Source organism: Diceros bicornis, chromosome X, assembly GCF_020826845.1.
Source record: "Diceros bicornis minor isolate mBicDic1 chromosome X, mDicBic1.mat.cur, whole genome shotgun sequence".
Lineage (NCBI taxonomy): Eukaryota > Metazoa > Chordata > Mammalia > Perissodactyla > Rhinocerotidae > Diceros > Diceros bicornis.
This window is the reverse complement of record NC_080781.1, coordinates 110357935-110373736: the sequence shown is the minus strand read 5'-3', so window position 1 is coordinate 110373736 and position 15802 is coordinate 110357935. Positions and strand designations below refer to the sequence as shown.

The following is a 15802-nucleotide window of genomic DNA, read 5'->3' as shown; positions in this document are numbered from 1 at the left end:
GAGTGAGGTGCTTCATGTAGAGCACTCAGAACAAGGACAGGCGCACTCTAAGTGCTCAGTAAACATTAGCCACCACGATCACGATGAGGAAGAGACTAACCGCAATAGATGGAATCAAAAAGTAGAGGAGTCGGAAAGAGCCCGCCACGTCCCCAGCTGGGAGAATTTGCCTGGGACAACAGGGGCCAGTGTGTCTTGAGCTCTCACTGTTTAGGCCCAATGCCCAGCAGCCAAGCCAGGAGGAGGACTTGTATGGACACTGTCATTGGTGAGCACACAGGCTCCAGAGCTACAAATACTGTTGATGCTGATAACTGGCCTCAGTTCTGTTTGCTGGTCTGACTCCCACACAGCCCATCAGACCAACTGCTATGAACCATCTAGTGCCACAGCAGGCCCTGATCCACAGCACTGCCTCCTCCTGGGTTCCCTGCGGGAGAGTGGCAGGAAGGTGGAAACACTAGGCCCACAGTAGCTGCAATCCAAAAGGGCCGAGCTCCCACTTCGTTTGTGTCAAGCTTTTGTGGGCAAGGGCAGCAAGACCTCTCCTAAGAAGCCCTGGGGTCACTGGTGAGAGGCCCAGGGTGAGGACCTGCCTGGGAGGGTGCACAGTGAGATTCTTAATTGCCCAGAAGAGCAAGACATGCAGGCAAGCGATAAGAAACTCCTTGTAGGCAAAATGTTTTCATGGGGGAAGCCAGGAGAGATTTCCCAGCCGATTAGAAAGGCTCCTCTTTGAAGCAGGAGCTTAAATTATGGGGGCAAGAACTTGACATCCTCCCCCAGCCAAGCCCCTCAGTGAGGCGACAAATTCTGGCCTCGGGGCTGTCCAGATTGAGAGGCCTTGTGAACCCTCAGGCAGCACTGAGGACAGGTTCTTCCACACCGCGCCCTACTTAGATGCTTTTGCTCTCCAGGGGCAGGGAAGAGTGGAGAAGTGGCTTGGCAGCCCGGAGATGGAGGGGAGAGATGAGAGGAGCAGAGGGCCAGGGAGAAGGAGCTGACCAGAGGCTTGCCAAGCCCAGCCCCTCCTTCCTCAGGAAAGAAACAGACTGGGCAGGCTGGGAAGCCCCAAGCCCAGGTCCCCACCTTGCCGCACGCCCCCGCCCCGCCCCGCCAGGAGCCTCTCCTAGCGTGGGGGTGCCCTGCCTCCCTGGAGCCCCAAGCCCTGGCTCGTGGCCCGGACGCCGGCGCGTGGTCCAGCGGGGCGCCGCGTTCACCTGCGAGAGCGTGGAGCCTGTGCTCAAAGACGCGTCGCCGCCGCCGCAGGCCGAGCTACCAGGAGTGAGCGTCGCGTCCGCTCCCCGGGAGACCGAGGGGCGGGGGCGGGGGCGTGCCCCGCCCTGCCCGCCTGGGCTTCCCGAGGCTGCCTCGCTGGACCGACGGGGCGGGGGACAGGCGCCTCCCTCGCCCCACCTGTGGGAAGTGGGGGCAAATTTGTAGCAAGGATATGGTGCTCACTGGAGAGAACTGCTGTGGAGACCCATACCGATCTCTACCGTGTTCGCTTCTTCCTGAATTGGGGACAGTTAGGGGAGAGGCCCCTAGGCAGGGGTGCTTGACGTCAGAGCACAAGAAAGAGGGGCCAGAGCTAAACTCGGGGGGCCGGCTCTTCAGGACTCCACACCCTGGGCCTTGAATTATATCCTTTCCCACCTGTGTCCCGTCAGTCATGTTCTTTCCCTCTCAGTTTCTGCCGTCTCCACCCCTTATACCCTTATGCTCACCCTGTCACCCCTTCCCTTAGTTATCTTCTTCTTTCCCCCTCCCTCCTCCCGCCTCCTCCCTGCCTATGCCTAGCAAGGCTGTCAGCTCTCAGTGATGAAGCTCTGACTAAATGCTGAATTCCCTTTTCAGGTGAACCCAGTCAGCCAGCACCTATCTTTTAAGGACCTGCAAAGTGCACAGGTGGCAGGTACTGTGGGGAACTGAAGCTGAGTAAAACAGGTTCCCACCCTCAATGCCCTTACAGTCTAGTTGGGAAGATGAGGGGTGCTCACCCGAAAAAAATAAACTAGTAAGTCAAATGTAGCAAAGCATGTTGGATTTAGGCAGGTTCTAAGTAATTGTGGCTGAGTGACCTTGCTTCAAGTCTAAAAGGCCACCAGACTGTCCCGGGAAGGGGGAGGAGGTGGTAGCAGCCCAGGGCCCTTCCTAAACTGAGGCCCATTCTCCAACAGTAGAGGCTACAAACCTTGAGTACTGTGCTGGTCTGTCCCAGATGGGCTGATCCCTGAGAGTCATGATGTCACAAAGACCTCTCAGAGCATTCCAGCCATCCTGAGCATGCCGGTCTGCCATAGGGTGCCTCATTGGAATAGTGCCTTGCTCAGAACAAAAGTACTATGGCACAGCGTTCCCGGATGGCTGCACTTCTGATGCGATGCCTTGATGTTCTGATCTACGGTCATAAACGAAGGGTATTAGGCCTGGAAGGAAAAATCTGCTGAATGAAACACACTCCCCAGCTGTGCTGTAGGTAGCACACAGAGGGACAGGCAAGGTATACCAAAGACACTCTTAAACACATGGGAAAGATTTTTGTTTTCTTGGGGCAGTAATGCTCAGTGTTTCCACTGTCTGTTCTACCTTTTTTCTACTGCCTTTGGAATTACAGTTCTTTGGGGTCATACTTGAAATTGCATCCTTGTTTGTAAATTTTATGCCCTGACCGCTCTTTAGCCCATATATAATAATTGGTTTCTCCATGTTTTCTGGAACTGAGGAAGATACCTGCCAAGAAACAAAACAACAGATGAAACAAAACGTGTTCAAAAAAATAAAGCAAGGGCCGGCCCCGTGGCTTAGCGGTTAAGTGTGCGCACTCCGCTACTGGCGGCCCAGGTTCAGATCCCAGGCGCGCACCGACGCACCACTTCTCCAGCCATGCTGAGGCCACGTCCCACATACAGCAACTAGAAGGATGTGCAACTATGACATACAGCTATCTATTGGGGCTTTGGGGAAAAGAAAAAAGGAGGAGGATTGGCAATAGATGTTAGCTCAGAGCCGGTCTTCTCAGCAAAAAGAGGAGGATTAGCACGGATCTTAGCTCAGGGCTGATCTTCCTCACAAAAAAAAAATAGAAAAAATAAAGCAACAGTTACATCAGTTTACACAACGTTTACATGGGTTTACACATTGCTAGGCCATTTTCTCAATGATGTCCTGAAAAACAACAATTAGGTCTCTAATCCTAAATCAAGATTTGTGGAAATCCCAAAAGCAGTGATTTGGCTCTTCATTGCAAAAGAGCTTTTGGGGTGGGGAAGATAGATTACAGCCAACAGCATCAGACACCCAGGGTACACAAATATGCCCAAGAAACCTTTAACAATTAAAGATTATGTAAACGTAGCATTGGACTTATTCTTTATAGACATTTCCTTCTCTTGTCTTTTATCAACAATGCACCAAAATGTGAAGGTTATAAGAAAATTGTCAACCCCAGCTCAGTGTGCTGTAGGGTCTGCTCCAGCTTCATCTGGAAAGCAAAGAAAGAGCAGACCCCAAAAGAATATTCCAGAGTATGCAAACCTCAGAGATGAAATATTTGGTCAGGGGTGTGAGGATGAGGTGGGGGGAGGAGAGGAGCGTTACACAAGCACACACAGCCCCAAACCAAGAAGCTGAATGCCAGTCTCTTTAGATATCTAAAATCTGCATCGATGTACTGGGGAAAGAAAAAACTTCATAATTGTTCCATGTGTATAGCAGAGTAATTTGAGTTCTCATGTCACAGAAGTTATCAAGGTGATATGAAATCTTGAAAACCAAGTGATGTTTAATTCTCACCCCCACCCACTACCCTCATCCAGAAGCTTCCTGTTGAGGACAGCCGACTTTGATCCCATCCACTCACCACCTTCCCTTAGAACAGAGCAAGCAGCATCTGCTGAGAGGGGTTCCAGGCACTCGGTTCTCACAGTGGCATTAAGCTGGATTTTCCTCTCTGCTTTCAGAATATACCTTCAGAGAAATTAGTGTCTTTGTTGAGGTCAGTGTTGTCTGTTGTGTTTGTTTGCAGTGCTCGGGGAATACCTTAGTTGCGATCACTCATTTTAAGAACTCAGGACTGCTGCCACCACCTACACTTGGTTATGCGCTGGGCCTGAGGGGCCTCCCAACATCACATTTGGGTAAGCGCCTTTGGGGGACGTGGGGGTGGGCTGACAGCTGTTCCGGGGGTGCTTACAAAGCCAGCAATGATCCCTTCCACATGCACGGGGCTGTACAGTTACAAACTACTTCATATACGTGACTTCATGACAGTCTCAGATACCCAGGGACGTATGTAAGGTACATATTATCCTTTTTTTTTTTAATTTTGTTTTTTTTTAATAATTTTATTTATTTATTTATTTTTTCCCCCAAAGCCCCAGTAGATAGTTGTATGTCATAGCTGCACATCCTTCTAGTAGCTGTATGTGGGACGCGGCCTCAGCATGGCCAGAGAAGCAGTGCATCGGTGCGCGCCCGGGATCCGAACCTGGGCCACCAGCAGCAGAGCGCGCACACCTAACTGCTAAGCCACGGGGCCGGCCCTAGGGTACATATTATCCTCACTTGAGAGATGGGAGACCTGAGGCTCAGTGTAGTGAAGTGACTTGCCTGCAGTCACACAACTGACAGGTAGTGGAGCTTCCTGATGTGACCGTCCTCCCAACATTCTGAGTCTCCATATCCCACATCAACTCTTTGGAAAGGAAACGGTTTGTTCTCTGCCTTCTCCACCCAAGGCACATCACTTGCAGTGAGTTGGGATACTTCCTTGGGAAAACAAATGCCTCCAGGGAAGGGATAAATTCAGCTTTACAGATGAGCCAAGGGAAAGCCTGGGATCTGAACTTTAATAAAAAAAGAACCAAGAGTGGGAGGAAGAAGGGGAATTGCTCCCATATGCTCCTGAATAAGTAGGAATTTTAAAAAAACCCACTTCCTGGTGTATTCCTTGATGGAGATCCTGCTACTGTTTTCAGGGTTTCTCAATCTCGGCACGATTGACATTTTGGGCTACCTAAAACTGTCCTGGGAGAGGCTGTCCGAGGCCTTGTAGGACGTTTAGAAGCATTGCTGGCATCTACCTACTAGATGTTGGTATCACCTCCCCCAACTCCCCATGTTGTGACAATGAGAAAACGTCCCCAAACTTTCCAAATGTGCCCTGGGGGGCAAACGCACCCTGGTTGAGAACCACTGCTTTCAGTCTATCCTCTGCAGAGCAGCCAGGCAGATGTATGCAAGTCACCACCTCACTCTCCTGCTCCCTGCCCTGCAGAGGCTCCCAACTGCCCTGGGGAGAAAGTCCAACACCCTGAGGGAGATATACCAGGCCCTTCCTGCTCTGGGCCCTGCCAACCTCTCCAGTCCCTTTTCCCTCTCCTTCCTGCCTTGCACTGTTTGCTCTAGTTCTGCACAACTGCTTGTAGGTGTTTCCCACACAGCCATGCTAGTTTGTGTCCCCACACTCATGCTGTTTTCTTTGGTGCAATGTCCTCCCCTCAGTTATCTTGTAAATCCTACCCAAACTTCAAGACTTGGCTTGGTGTGGGCATCACTTGGAAACTTACCCTAAGCCCTTCCCCCTTTCTCCCAACAGAAGGCTGGGTCAAGCCCCACCTCCGTGCTTCCAGAGCACCTTCTGCAGACTTCTGTCATAGCACTCATCACCCCATCCTGTATTGTCTGTCACGCCTACTGACTGTGAGCTCCTGAAGGGCAAGGCTGTGTCTTATTCAAATTTAAGGCACAGTGCCTGGCATGTAGCATTTACTCAGCAGTGTTTATTAAGTGAACCACAAAGAACAGTTAAAAGTATACTAGGTTGGGAGTCAAAACACCAAAATTCTAGTCATAGTTCTGCCACTAGCTAACTAAGTGATTGCTTCCCATCCCTGAACCTTTGTTCCCTCATCTAAGGAATCAGAATTTTGACTAAGTGTCTAAGGGTCCTTATAAGTTGGAATTGCTGATTCTAGAATGTTCCTTTTTCATAAATATTTCACTTAAAAATGTCTCCCAAACAAAGGGCAGGGCCATCCTCTTCCTCCCCCTTCTGAATCGCTTCCTCTAACCTTTTCCAGTCTTTTCCTCTTGACTCTTTCATTTGACCCTAGAAATAAGTATGGCAGCCTGGTAGGTGTAATTTCAAACAAGAACCATTCTCTCAAACAAGTGACATAAAGGTAGACCGTGTGTTAGATGTTACCATTACGGAAGACAGAACACGTGTTTGTATTTGTATGTGCATAAAGAGACTCTTCGGGGTGGTGTGACAACAGGGCGGGTGCTGGGCAGGGGATTAGAGCAAGTCTTTTCACTGAATACCCTGTACTGTTAGATTTTTGGGCTATGTGAATACGATCTCTATTTAAAAATTAAAGATAGTAAATAAAACCAAATGAGTGACATCATTTCCCAAGCATCATTTCAACTGGCCTTAACACCAGGTGACCTATGGACCCGAGGTCAGTGGCTGGACCACATCTTTCAGAGCTGCTGTAAGAAAACCCTTCTGGCTAATTGCACTTGCAAAAACTCAAAGAGAAGTGCAGGCTACGAAGCACCACTATAATCTTCTAGCTTCAAAGTGTTTTAATCTGGTTCACTCCCTGGCAGTAGAGTATAAAAATAAGGCTAAATTTCATAGCAGGTGCCACAGAAAAGGGAGGTGAAGAATTCAAACCCTAATGCTGAACCTGACCAATTTCTACCTGTCATTCTGTAGCCCCTATATTCATCTAAGGAGGTAAACTTAGTGGATGATCCCTGCCTAGAGGCACAGCAGAGATAACAGACCTCAAAATCAATAGGTTTAGTGACGGATTCAGTACGTTGTCAATAAGTCTTCTCTATCTCCATCTGTACTACCTGCCCTCTTTCTTCCTTTCCAAAGATAGTTCTCATAACAATCAACTAAATGAGGCCTGTGCAGCACTAAATGTAGACTAGAGGTTGATTAAGTTTGTAGTCATGACCACGGCTTTCCTTGAACAGTTTCATCTTCACAGGGTGGCACAGTATAGAGTATTACTCTAAGTGTGATTGCCACCTCCTTCCTCTCTAAGTCCTGCCCTGTCAGATGCAGTCAACGGAAACCACACAGTGCAGGTGTGTTTAAGGTCATAAGCAGATCAAATGTTACACTAGATAAAAGATGGAGATGAAAAACAATTTAGATTTCTCACCTACAGGTCCTGTGGCCATCTGGGGTGTGGATCTATACACATGGAGTATCACCATCTTTACAGCAGTTATACCTTTTCAGATCTTCATATTATTTGGTTACCTTTAATGTTGAACATGCAACTCTTTATTTCAAGTGGTCAGTACACTCATTTTATTAAACATGATTGTTGCTGCTCTACACTAAAACAAAAATCAACACTTAAGCAAATACTGTGTGTTAGATACAGAATGAATGAAAGTTGAAGGTGCAACGTTTTAAAGCATCCTAACTGGAATTTTATTTTTTATTTTTTTTCCCCCAAAGCCCCAGTAAATAGTTGTATATCATAGTTGCACATCCTTCTAGTTGCTGTATGTGGGACGTGGCCTCAGCATGGCCGGAGAAGCGGTGCGTCGGTGCGCGCCCTCCGAACCCGGGCCACCAGCAGCGGAGCGCGCAAACTTAACCGCTAAGCCACGGGGCCGGCCCCTAACTGGAATTTTAAACACTATAGGATTCACCCAGAAAAGGAACTAGAAAAAAAGTACTACTCTTTCTGTATTCTCCTGACAATCTCTGAAGAAACAATGTTTTTTAGTATATTAGTATCTATTACAATAGTAGCAACTGCCATTTATGACACATTAGATGTTGGGCACTGTGGCAGGTGCTTGGTGTACATTTTTTTTTGTTTTGTGAGGAATATCAGCCCTGAGCTAACATCCATGCTAATCCTCCTCTTTTTGCTGAGGAAGACCGGCTCTGAGCTAACATCTATTGCCAATCCTCCTTTTTTTTTTTTTTTTCCCCAAAGCCCCAGTAGATAGTTGCATGTCATAGTTGCACATCCTTCTAGTTGCTGTATGTGGGACACAGCCTCAGCACGGCTGGAGAAGCGGTGCGGCGGTGCATACTCCAGATCCAAAGCCGGGCTGTCAGTAGTGGAGCGCAGGCACTTAAGCGCTAAGCCACGGGGCCGGCCCCACTTGGTATACATTATGTCTGTAATTTTACAAGCCTCAGTCGCTTTCCAGTTTTTTTAAAGTGATAAAGCTACATTGGGTAGACTGCTTGATCTTGTGTAGTACTATTAAAAAAAGTAAAGAAAACCTTCGATTTTACTTTTTCATTTTATTTTTATTAGGTACTACATAATACATTACATAATCTTCTAGCAGGGGTAGATGAGTATAACTGAGTTATTTTTCATCAATCAGGAAAATGCTTCCTTAATCAATGTTCTCCAAACCCTGAAAAACAGTTTAAAAAGGAAAACGTGAAAATTATTTTCCCATCAAAAATGTACACATACTCTTATTTCCAGTGTCACCAAATGGCATTCTCTGTCATTTAAGAAAGTACTTCCACATCCCACATTGCTCTAACTCTAACAATAAATTGGACTGAATTTTATAATCACTAAAGTAAAAAGAATAACCTATAATGATTTCTAGTTTTCTTTTTCTGACAGCAGCAAACATTATCACTTTACATAAAAAGACCCTCCCATATCAAAACTAAAGGCAAGCAACTACATAGTTACCATCTGCATCCTTCTATAAAGTACCCTCAGAGAGTCAGAGGACAGTAAGATAAAACCGTTTTATAAAATAACAGTCAACATGAGGAAGATACTATTAGCCTCATTCCACTGTTTTACAGATGAAGAAATGGAGGCTGAGAGAGGTTTAAAGTTGCTTGCTTAAGTCAGTAAGGCAGTAGCAGAGCCAGAATTCAAGTTTAGGGACTCCTCCAACTCCAGAACTCTTGCCCTGTAAGCATGACACTATTTATTCAGAAGACCCACTCTGTCTTACTCAGTTCACAACCAAATACTTCAGAAACTATAAAGTAAAAGATTAAGTAAAAGAAATGATGACATTTCTTCCAGGTGTTAAAATAACACAGTCCAGATATTTTGTTTACTATTGTAGGAAGAATCACCTTGAGACAAATTAAAATTGCATAGTCCTAGGGGCCACCTTGTAGAAATCCTAATTCATTTGGTCTGGCCAGGGGCCTAGGAATCTGTATTTTATCTCATATGCCAGGTGATTCTGATGGTTATTCTTGGACCATACTTGAGAAATACTGCTCTAGATTTGTAGATATCATCACGTAGATTAGATTAGATTCTCAAATATATACTGAGGGGCAGATCACCTAGGTTGAGTCCTTATAGTGTTATTTAATCGTTCTGACTCTCTATTTTTTCATCTATAAAATGGAATTAATATTTACCCAAGTTCACTGAAGAATAAATGAGCAAGAAGAAAATATAAAAAACTAAAATATTTTAAAAGAATAATGAAGACGAACTCCTACAAGATATAAGAACATACTATTAGGTTGAACCATATGAAAATGCTACTACTTGGCCATTTTTAACCTACAAAAAACAGCAATTTCATATGATTCAAGCACATACAAAATTATAGTGCTTCTTTACATATGGTATTGGTGCAGGAATTGGCAAACCAATGGAGTATAGAAGAGTGCATTCATGAAACAGGCCCAGGTGTATATGGAAATTTAGTTTACTAGAGTGGTATTTCAAATAAAAAAATGGACTATTCTATAAATGGATAATTGTGACAACTGGCTATCTCTTAGAAAAAAGAAAAGTCAAATCCTGGCTTCACATTATGTCCCAAAATGACCTGTAGAAGGGTCAAAGCACTAAATGTAAAAAGAGAAAAGAAAAGAAAAAAGAAACTGTAACAGTATTTAGAAAAATTGTAAGAATATATTTTTACAATCTTGGGTAGCAAAGTCATTTGTAAGCAAGACAAAAAACCCCAAATCCAGAAGGATAAACTATGATAAACTGAACATCAAAATTAAAAACTACTATCTGATGAAAGACATCGTGAAGTGAAAAAGACAAACAGCAGACTGGGAAAAATATTTGCCACATATAAAATAAAAGATTAATATTCATAATACATAAAGAACTGCTATAAATCAAAAAGAAAAAGACAACAGAACAAGCAAAGATTATAGGCAAACAATCCACAGAATAAGAAATACAAACGATTATTAAATATGTAAAAAGCTACTCAACCTCACTAATAGACAAGAAAATGCAAACTAAATTAGCACTGTAAGACTTTTGGCAAAATATTACCAGAACCCACCTCCGTGACAGATGGCTAGCATCAGAACCATCTTACCTTTGACTTATAGTAATGATTAACTCCAGAGATGCGCCTATCTCTTTCCATCAAACTCCACTGATATGGATAATAGGCAACCCTTTTTTCCTACAATTAAAAGAAATTATTATTGCAGTTTATAAACATAAGTGACCCAATAGAGGGATACTAGAACTTTAATAAGTGACATTATAGAAAAATGGAATCATCACTGAAATAAAAACCAAATTAACAATAGAAGACAATAATCCTAAATAAAATCGGACGACTAAACTTTAGAATTAAGATGGTAACCATGAGTTCTTACACTTTCCTATTTTAACCAGCATCATTTTTTTTCTTTCCTCCTTTTTTTAAAAGATATGACTACTTGTTTCCTTTTGGGACCCTAATGAGAAGAAACAACAGTGGTAGATCACACGTGAAGGACAATCACAAAAGCAGAAAGCAAACACATTTACACTCTGTATTCCAGAGATGATGGGAAGGACTAGGAAGAGAGGAAAATTACAATCCTGATGTGAATAACAGGATCTTGCGGTAAATTCCTAAAGGCTTGCAAGAAAAAGTGGGAGATAAAAAACGTCAAGGTAAAAACCTAATTAAGGGTAGGGAACACGTCAAAAACGAAGCTACCAAGACGTGGATGCGAGAAATTAAAATCAAAATCCAGCAAGAAAGGAGATTGGAGGTCGGAGGAAGCGGGGACAAAACTAATTGATGCCTCTCTCTGCCTCTACTCTGCCCTCTTGCCCACTCTTCACCCAGCAACTTCTTGCTAGAGTAGAATGTGGTTTCCGTTGGGCTTCATTCCGCAAGCCTCTGCTTTTAGGCAACACGAAGAAAGGAGAGGGCCGACCTTGGGACTCCCCATCTCGGAGAGAGGCTCCGGGTTCTACCGGCCTCCCTACCCCACCGCCCAGTTTGTAACGCCAATCCGCGGAGTCAGCCGTCGGGCCGCAGAAGCTGCCTTACCTTGCCCCCGTTAGTGAACCTGTTGAGGCGCGCCGTGGCCATTCCGGGGATGAACAAGCACACGGCCATGACGGCCATCCCGGGAAGAATTTCGAACCACATCGCAACACGGTTACCGGGACCAGACACTTCCTCCCAGGCCCCTTAAAGGTGACCCGGCTTCGGTCCCTTCCGGGTAAACTCCGCGGCAGCCCGCGAGCGGGGCGGGGTCACGTACGCCTCTGGAGGAAGCGACGGAGTCCGGCAGGGTTCAAGAGTGGCGTGTGCTCGCGCTCCCGCGCTCCCGCAGTCTTCCTTCTGCAGTCTGTTTTGCTCCGAGTCGCGGCGGAGCGCACGCCGTGCAGTGACGCGAAGAGGCCCCGCGCGAGCAGCCGTTTCGGAGCTCGGGACTCTAAAATGGCGGAGCAGCTTTCTCCAGGAAAGGTGACAGACCAGGTGTGCACCTTCCTCTTCAAAAAGCCTGGGCGGAAAGGGGCTGCAGGCCGCAGAAAGCGCCCAGTCCGCGACCGAGAGCCCGAAGACAGCAGCAGCAGCGGTGAAGAAGGCAGCACTGTGGTTCGCCCGGAAAAGAAGAGGGTGACCCACAATCCGATGATACAGAAAACCCGTGGCAGTGGTAAACAGAAGGCGGTTTACGGCGACTTCAGTAGCGAGGAAGAGGAGGAGAAGGAGCCTGAGAGTCTCGGCGTGGTCTACAAGTCCACCCGCTCGGCGAAACCCGTGGGCCCAGAGGATTTGGGGGCGACTGCTGTCTACGAGCTAGACACAGAGAAGGAGCGTGACGCACAAGCCATCTTTGAGCGCAGCCAGAAGATCCAGGAGGAGCTGAGGGGCAAGGAAGATGACAAGATCTATCGGGGAATCAATAATTATCAGAAATATATGAAGCCCAAGGATACGTCTATGGGCAATGCTTCCTCCGGGATGGTGAGGAAGGGCCCCATCCGAGCTCCCGAGCATCTACGTGCCACCGTGCGCTGGGATTACCAGCCCGACATCTGTAAGGACTACAAGGAGACTGGCTTTTGCGGCTTCGGAGACAGCTGCAAATTCCTCCATGACCGTTCAGATTACAAGCATGGGTGGCAGATCGAACGTGAGCTTGATGAGGGTCGCTATGGTGTCTATGAGGACGAAAACTATGAAGTGGGAAGCGATGATGAGGAAATACCATTCAAGTGTTTCATCTGTCGCCAGACCTTCCAAAACCCAGTTGTCACCAAGTGCAGGCATTATTTCTGCGAGAGCTGTGCACTGCAGCATTTCCGCACCACCCCGCGCTGCTATGTCTGTGACCAGCAAACCAATGGCGTCTTCAATCCAGCGAAAGAATTGATCGCTAAACTGGAGAAGCATCGAGCTGCAGAAGAGGGTGGTGCTTCCGATTTCCCAGAAGACCCCGATGAGGGTCCAATCCCCATTACTTAGTTTTCCCATTATTCTCAAAAATCAAAATAAATATTTTGTTGTTTTGGAAATGTTAATTCGTGTCCTTCCTTTCCAGGGAAAGTGTCAGAGGAAAAGGCGGGTGGTGAAGTAGGGTCCTGGATGGATACCTTGTAAAAGCATCGAGGTAGGTATAATCTGAATTTTTACCTTGTATAAATGCTGCCTGTGTGTAACAGATCCTTTTCAGAATCCTTTGGCTTAAATTCTGGGGATGGGAGAAGTTCAAGAAAAGAGCTAGAATTCGCTGAAATAACCAAAGCTGTGATGAAAGCAAAAACTGAACCTATTTGTTATATCACATTTCCGTATCAATAGTTTACAAAAGTACTTGCATGCGTTATCTCTACTGGGAGCCTATACTACTTCAAATACACCCCAGCCAAGGTGCGTGTGTGTTGTGGGGGAGGGGGGTGTTGAGTGGGAGAATTCGGTTGGGGGACTTGTAGCTAGCACCACAGGGTCCACCACATTCTATAACAATGTATAAAGTATAGTGGGGATACATGAGAAGCCTACTGGGAAAATGGCTTAATAAATCATCACACACACACACAAAAGAAGTCATCACACGGGAAACAGCATTTAAGGGAGGGGACAAAGTAATAGAGCCGAATAGGAAACAGGAAAGAGGACGTTGTAGAGGCAGACTGAGAAACAGGAGTGTACACTGCCATAGAAGGCAAAGGAAGACAGTGTTCTAAAAAGTGTCATGGAAAGAAATACGGTAATGAGTAGCAAAAGAATCACAAAAATGGTTCATTTTTTTTTTACTATTCCTTAGAATTTATACTAAGAAAGTTATTCAAAAGTAGAATAAAGCTTTATGGAAAAAGATATACATTGAATTGCTACCTATTATATATAATAAGCTGAGGGAAAGGGTCTGGGAGAAAACAAATATGAAAGAAAAAGAATGCTGCTGCTGACTAAGCTCTAGAAGGTGGCTAGAACTGAGAAGAGGTGGGATTAAAGGCATAAATCAAGAAGTCTTAGAGCTGAGAGAAAGAAAAGGAGAAAGATGATATTCGTCTAATACTCCACATGCATTTTTTAATACCTGTCAGTGAATCTTACGAGTATACAAAATATATGCAAATGAGTATTATTCTTGGGATCCACAACATTCAGCAGATTCTTAAAAAGGATCATAACTACAGAAAAGCACGTAAATTGATAGTGGCCTCACAGTATTTTTCATGTTTACAAGTTTATAATTTCATTTTTTAGAAGTCAGAACTATTTTTTATCACCTTTAATTAAATGGTGCAACTTCATTTCATAGATGGAAACTAAATAGTTGTTCTTATAAATTTTAAAAAGTTAAATATGGAAAAAAAAGAAAGCATGCCAGCAAAGATGAGGTTGCAGCTGGACTCTGAAGGAGCTAACCTAGTCTGAGAGGTCAGAGGAGGCTCCCCTAGAAAATGACCCTCAAACTGAGACCTGAAAGGGGAGTGGACAAAGAGTAGCCCAGGCAGAGAGAAGTATATACGAAGGACCTGAAGTGAGAGACTGGCTTCAGCTCAGAACTCAAAGCAGTCCAGGATGGCTGGAGGAAAAGGACAGGTGGCCAAGTAGTCAGGGCCAAAGAGCAGACACCTTGCAAGTCATGGGAAGGACTTTGGACTTTATCTGAAGGGCAAAGGGACAGCCATCAAAGGGTTTTAAGAAGGAAAGTGAGATGATCAGATTGGAATTTTAAAAAGATAATTCTTCAGGGTGGGAAATGAAGACATGAGCCAGGGAGTTCAGTTAGGGGGCTGGTGCACTAGTCCAGGTGATATCATGGTAGATTGGACTAGGCTGGAGGCTGTGGACATTCATTTAATAAACAGTTTTTGAGCACTCACTATATGCCAGGCATTGATTTAAGCACTGGAGATACAGCCATAACAAAAGCACTCAAGTTCCTGCTCTCGTAGAACTTACATGAGAGACAGTAACAGATTTTTACATATATAATATCAAGGTAAATACTATGAAGAACAATAAAGCAAGGCCAGAGGTTAAGAGTGCAGTGGTGTGGGGGAGTGTTATTTTATACAGGGTGGTCAGGGAGGGCCTCTTCTGATGAAGTGACATTTGAGCCAAGACCTAAATGAAGCAGATATCTGGGAGAAGAGCATTCTAGACAGAGAACACCAAGCAAAGGCCCTGAGGCAGGAAAATGCCTGACATGCCCTAGGAACAGTGAGGAAGAAATGTAATTGGAGTGGACTCAAGGAAGAGGAAAGAACTCTAAGAATAGGTAAGAGAAGTAATGGTGGGGGTGGGGGGCAGACTGTGTACAGCCTTATTGTAAGGACTTGGACTTTTATTCTCAGTGAGATGGAAAGGCACTGGGAGGTGCTGAGCAGAGGAGTGACATGATCTGACACTGGCTTTAAAAAGGATCTTTCTGGAACTTTTGGAGGATAGTGGAAATGTTTTATATCTTAATTGGGGTGTTTGTTACACAAGTGTCTACATTTGTCCAAACTCACTAGAATGTACACTTAAAGTGCATTTCACTGTATGTGATTATATCTCATTAAGAAATATCTTCAAGTCAAAGGGAAAAAAAGGAACTCTGGTTGCTAAGTACAGAATAAACCCGGGCAGAAGGGTCAAGAGGTGAAACAGATGGGTCAGTTAGAAGGCTACTGCCATTGTCCGGCTGAGAGATGACAGTGGCTCAAATGAGGTAGTGGTGAGGAGGAGTCAGATTCTGGATGTATTTTGAAAGTAAAACTGGCAAGGTTTCCTGGTGGGTTAGATATGGGGTGTAAGATAAAGAGTCAAGGTGACCCCAAGATTTTTGACCTGAGCAACCAGGTGGAAGGTGGTACCACTTACTGAGATGGAAAGATGCACATACAGAAAAGTGCATAAAACACAACTTTGCAGAATAACAAGTAATTATATAGGAACACCTGCATAACCACCACCCAGGTCATGAAATACAAAACTGACAATGCTCAAGAAGCCTCTCATGTACCCTCTCCAGATCATGTACCAACCCCCCACCGCCTCTCACAGGTAACCTCTATGCTGACTTTTATGGTAATCATTCCGT

General features: G+C 45.3%; 2 protein-coding genes across 2 annotated transcripts; one reads left to right on the top strand and one right to left on the bottom strand.

Moving 5' to 3' along the window:
• Window positions 1-8315: 8315 nt before the first annotated feature.
• On the bottom strand, window positions 8316-11481 carry NDUFA1 (NADH:ubiquinone oxidoreductase subunit A1). Its single transcript, XM_058536613.1, has 3 exons — window positions 11299-11481; window positions 10342-10431; window positions 8316-8418 (listed from the first exon to the last, which is right to left on the bottom strand). Exons 1-3 carry the CDS (start codon window positions 11398-11400, stop codon window positions 8398-8400), a joined length of 213 nt encoding a protein of 70 aa, XP_058392596.1. The 5' UTR covers window positions 11401-11481; the 3' UTR covers window positions 8316-8397.
• Window positions 11482-11534: 53 nt separating this feature from the next.
• Window positions 11535-12782, top strand: RNF113A (ring finger protein 113A). The gene has a single exon (XM_058536612.1). It carries the CDS (start codon window positions 11695-11697, stop codon window positions 12724-12726), a length of 1032 nt encoding a protein of 343 aa, XP_058392595.1. The 5' UTR covers window positions 11535-11694; the 3' UTR covers window positions 12727-12782.
• The last annotated feature ends 3020 nt before the right edge of the window (window positions 12783-15802 follow it).

Bases quoted from the DNA above. Each gene is read 5' to 3' on its own strand.
- NDUFA1 (XM_058536613.1), bottom strand. From the start codon at position 11,400: ATGTGGTTCGAAATTCTTCCCGGGATGGCCGTCATGGCCGTGTGCTTG. The intron at 10,432-11,298 runs GTAAGGCAGCTT...TTTTAATTGTAG, and splicing joins GGTTCACTAACGGGGGCAAG to GAAAAAAGGGTTGCCTATTA. The intron at 8,419-10,341 runs GTAAGATGGTTC...ACTGTTTTTCAG, and splicing joins ATCATTACTATAAGTCAAAG to GGTTTGGAGAACATTGATTA.
- RNF113A (XM_058536612.1), top strand. From the start codon at position 11,695: ATGGCGGAGCAGCTTTCTCCAGGAAAGGTGACAGACCAGGTGTGCACC.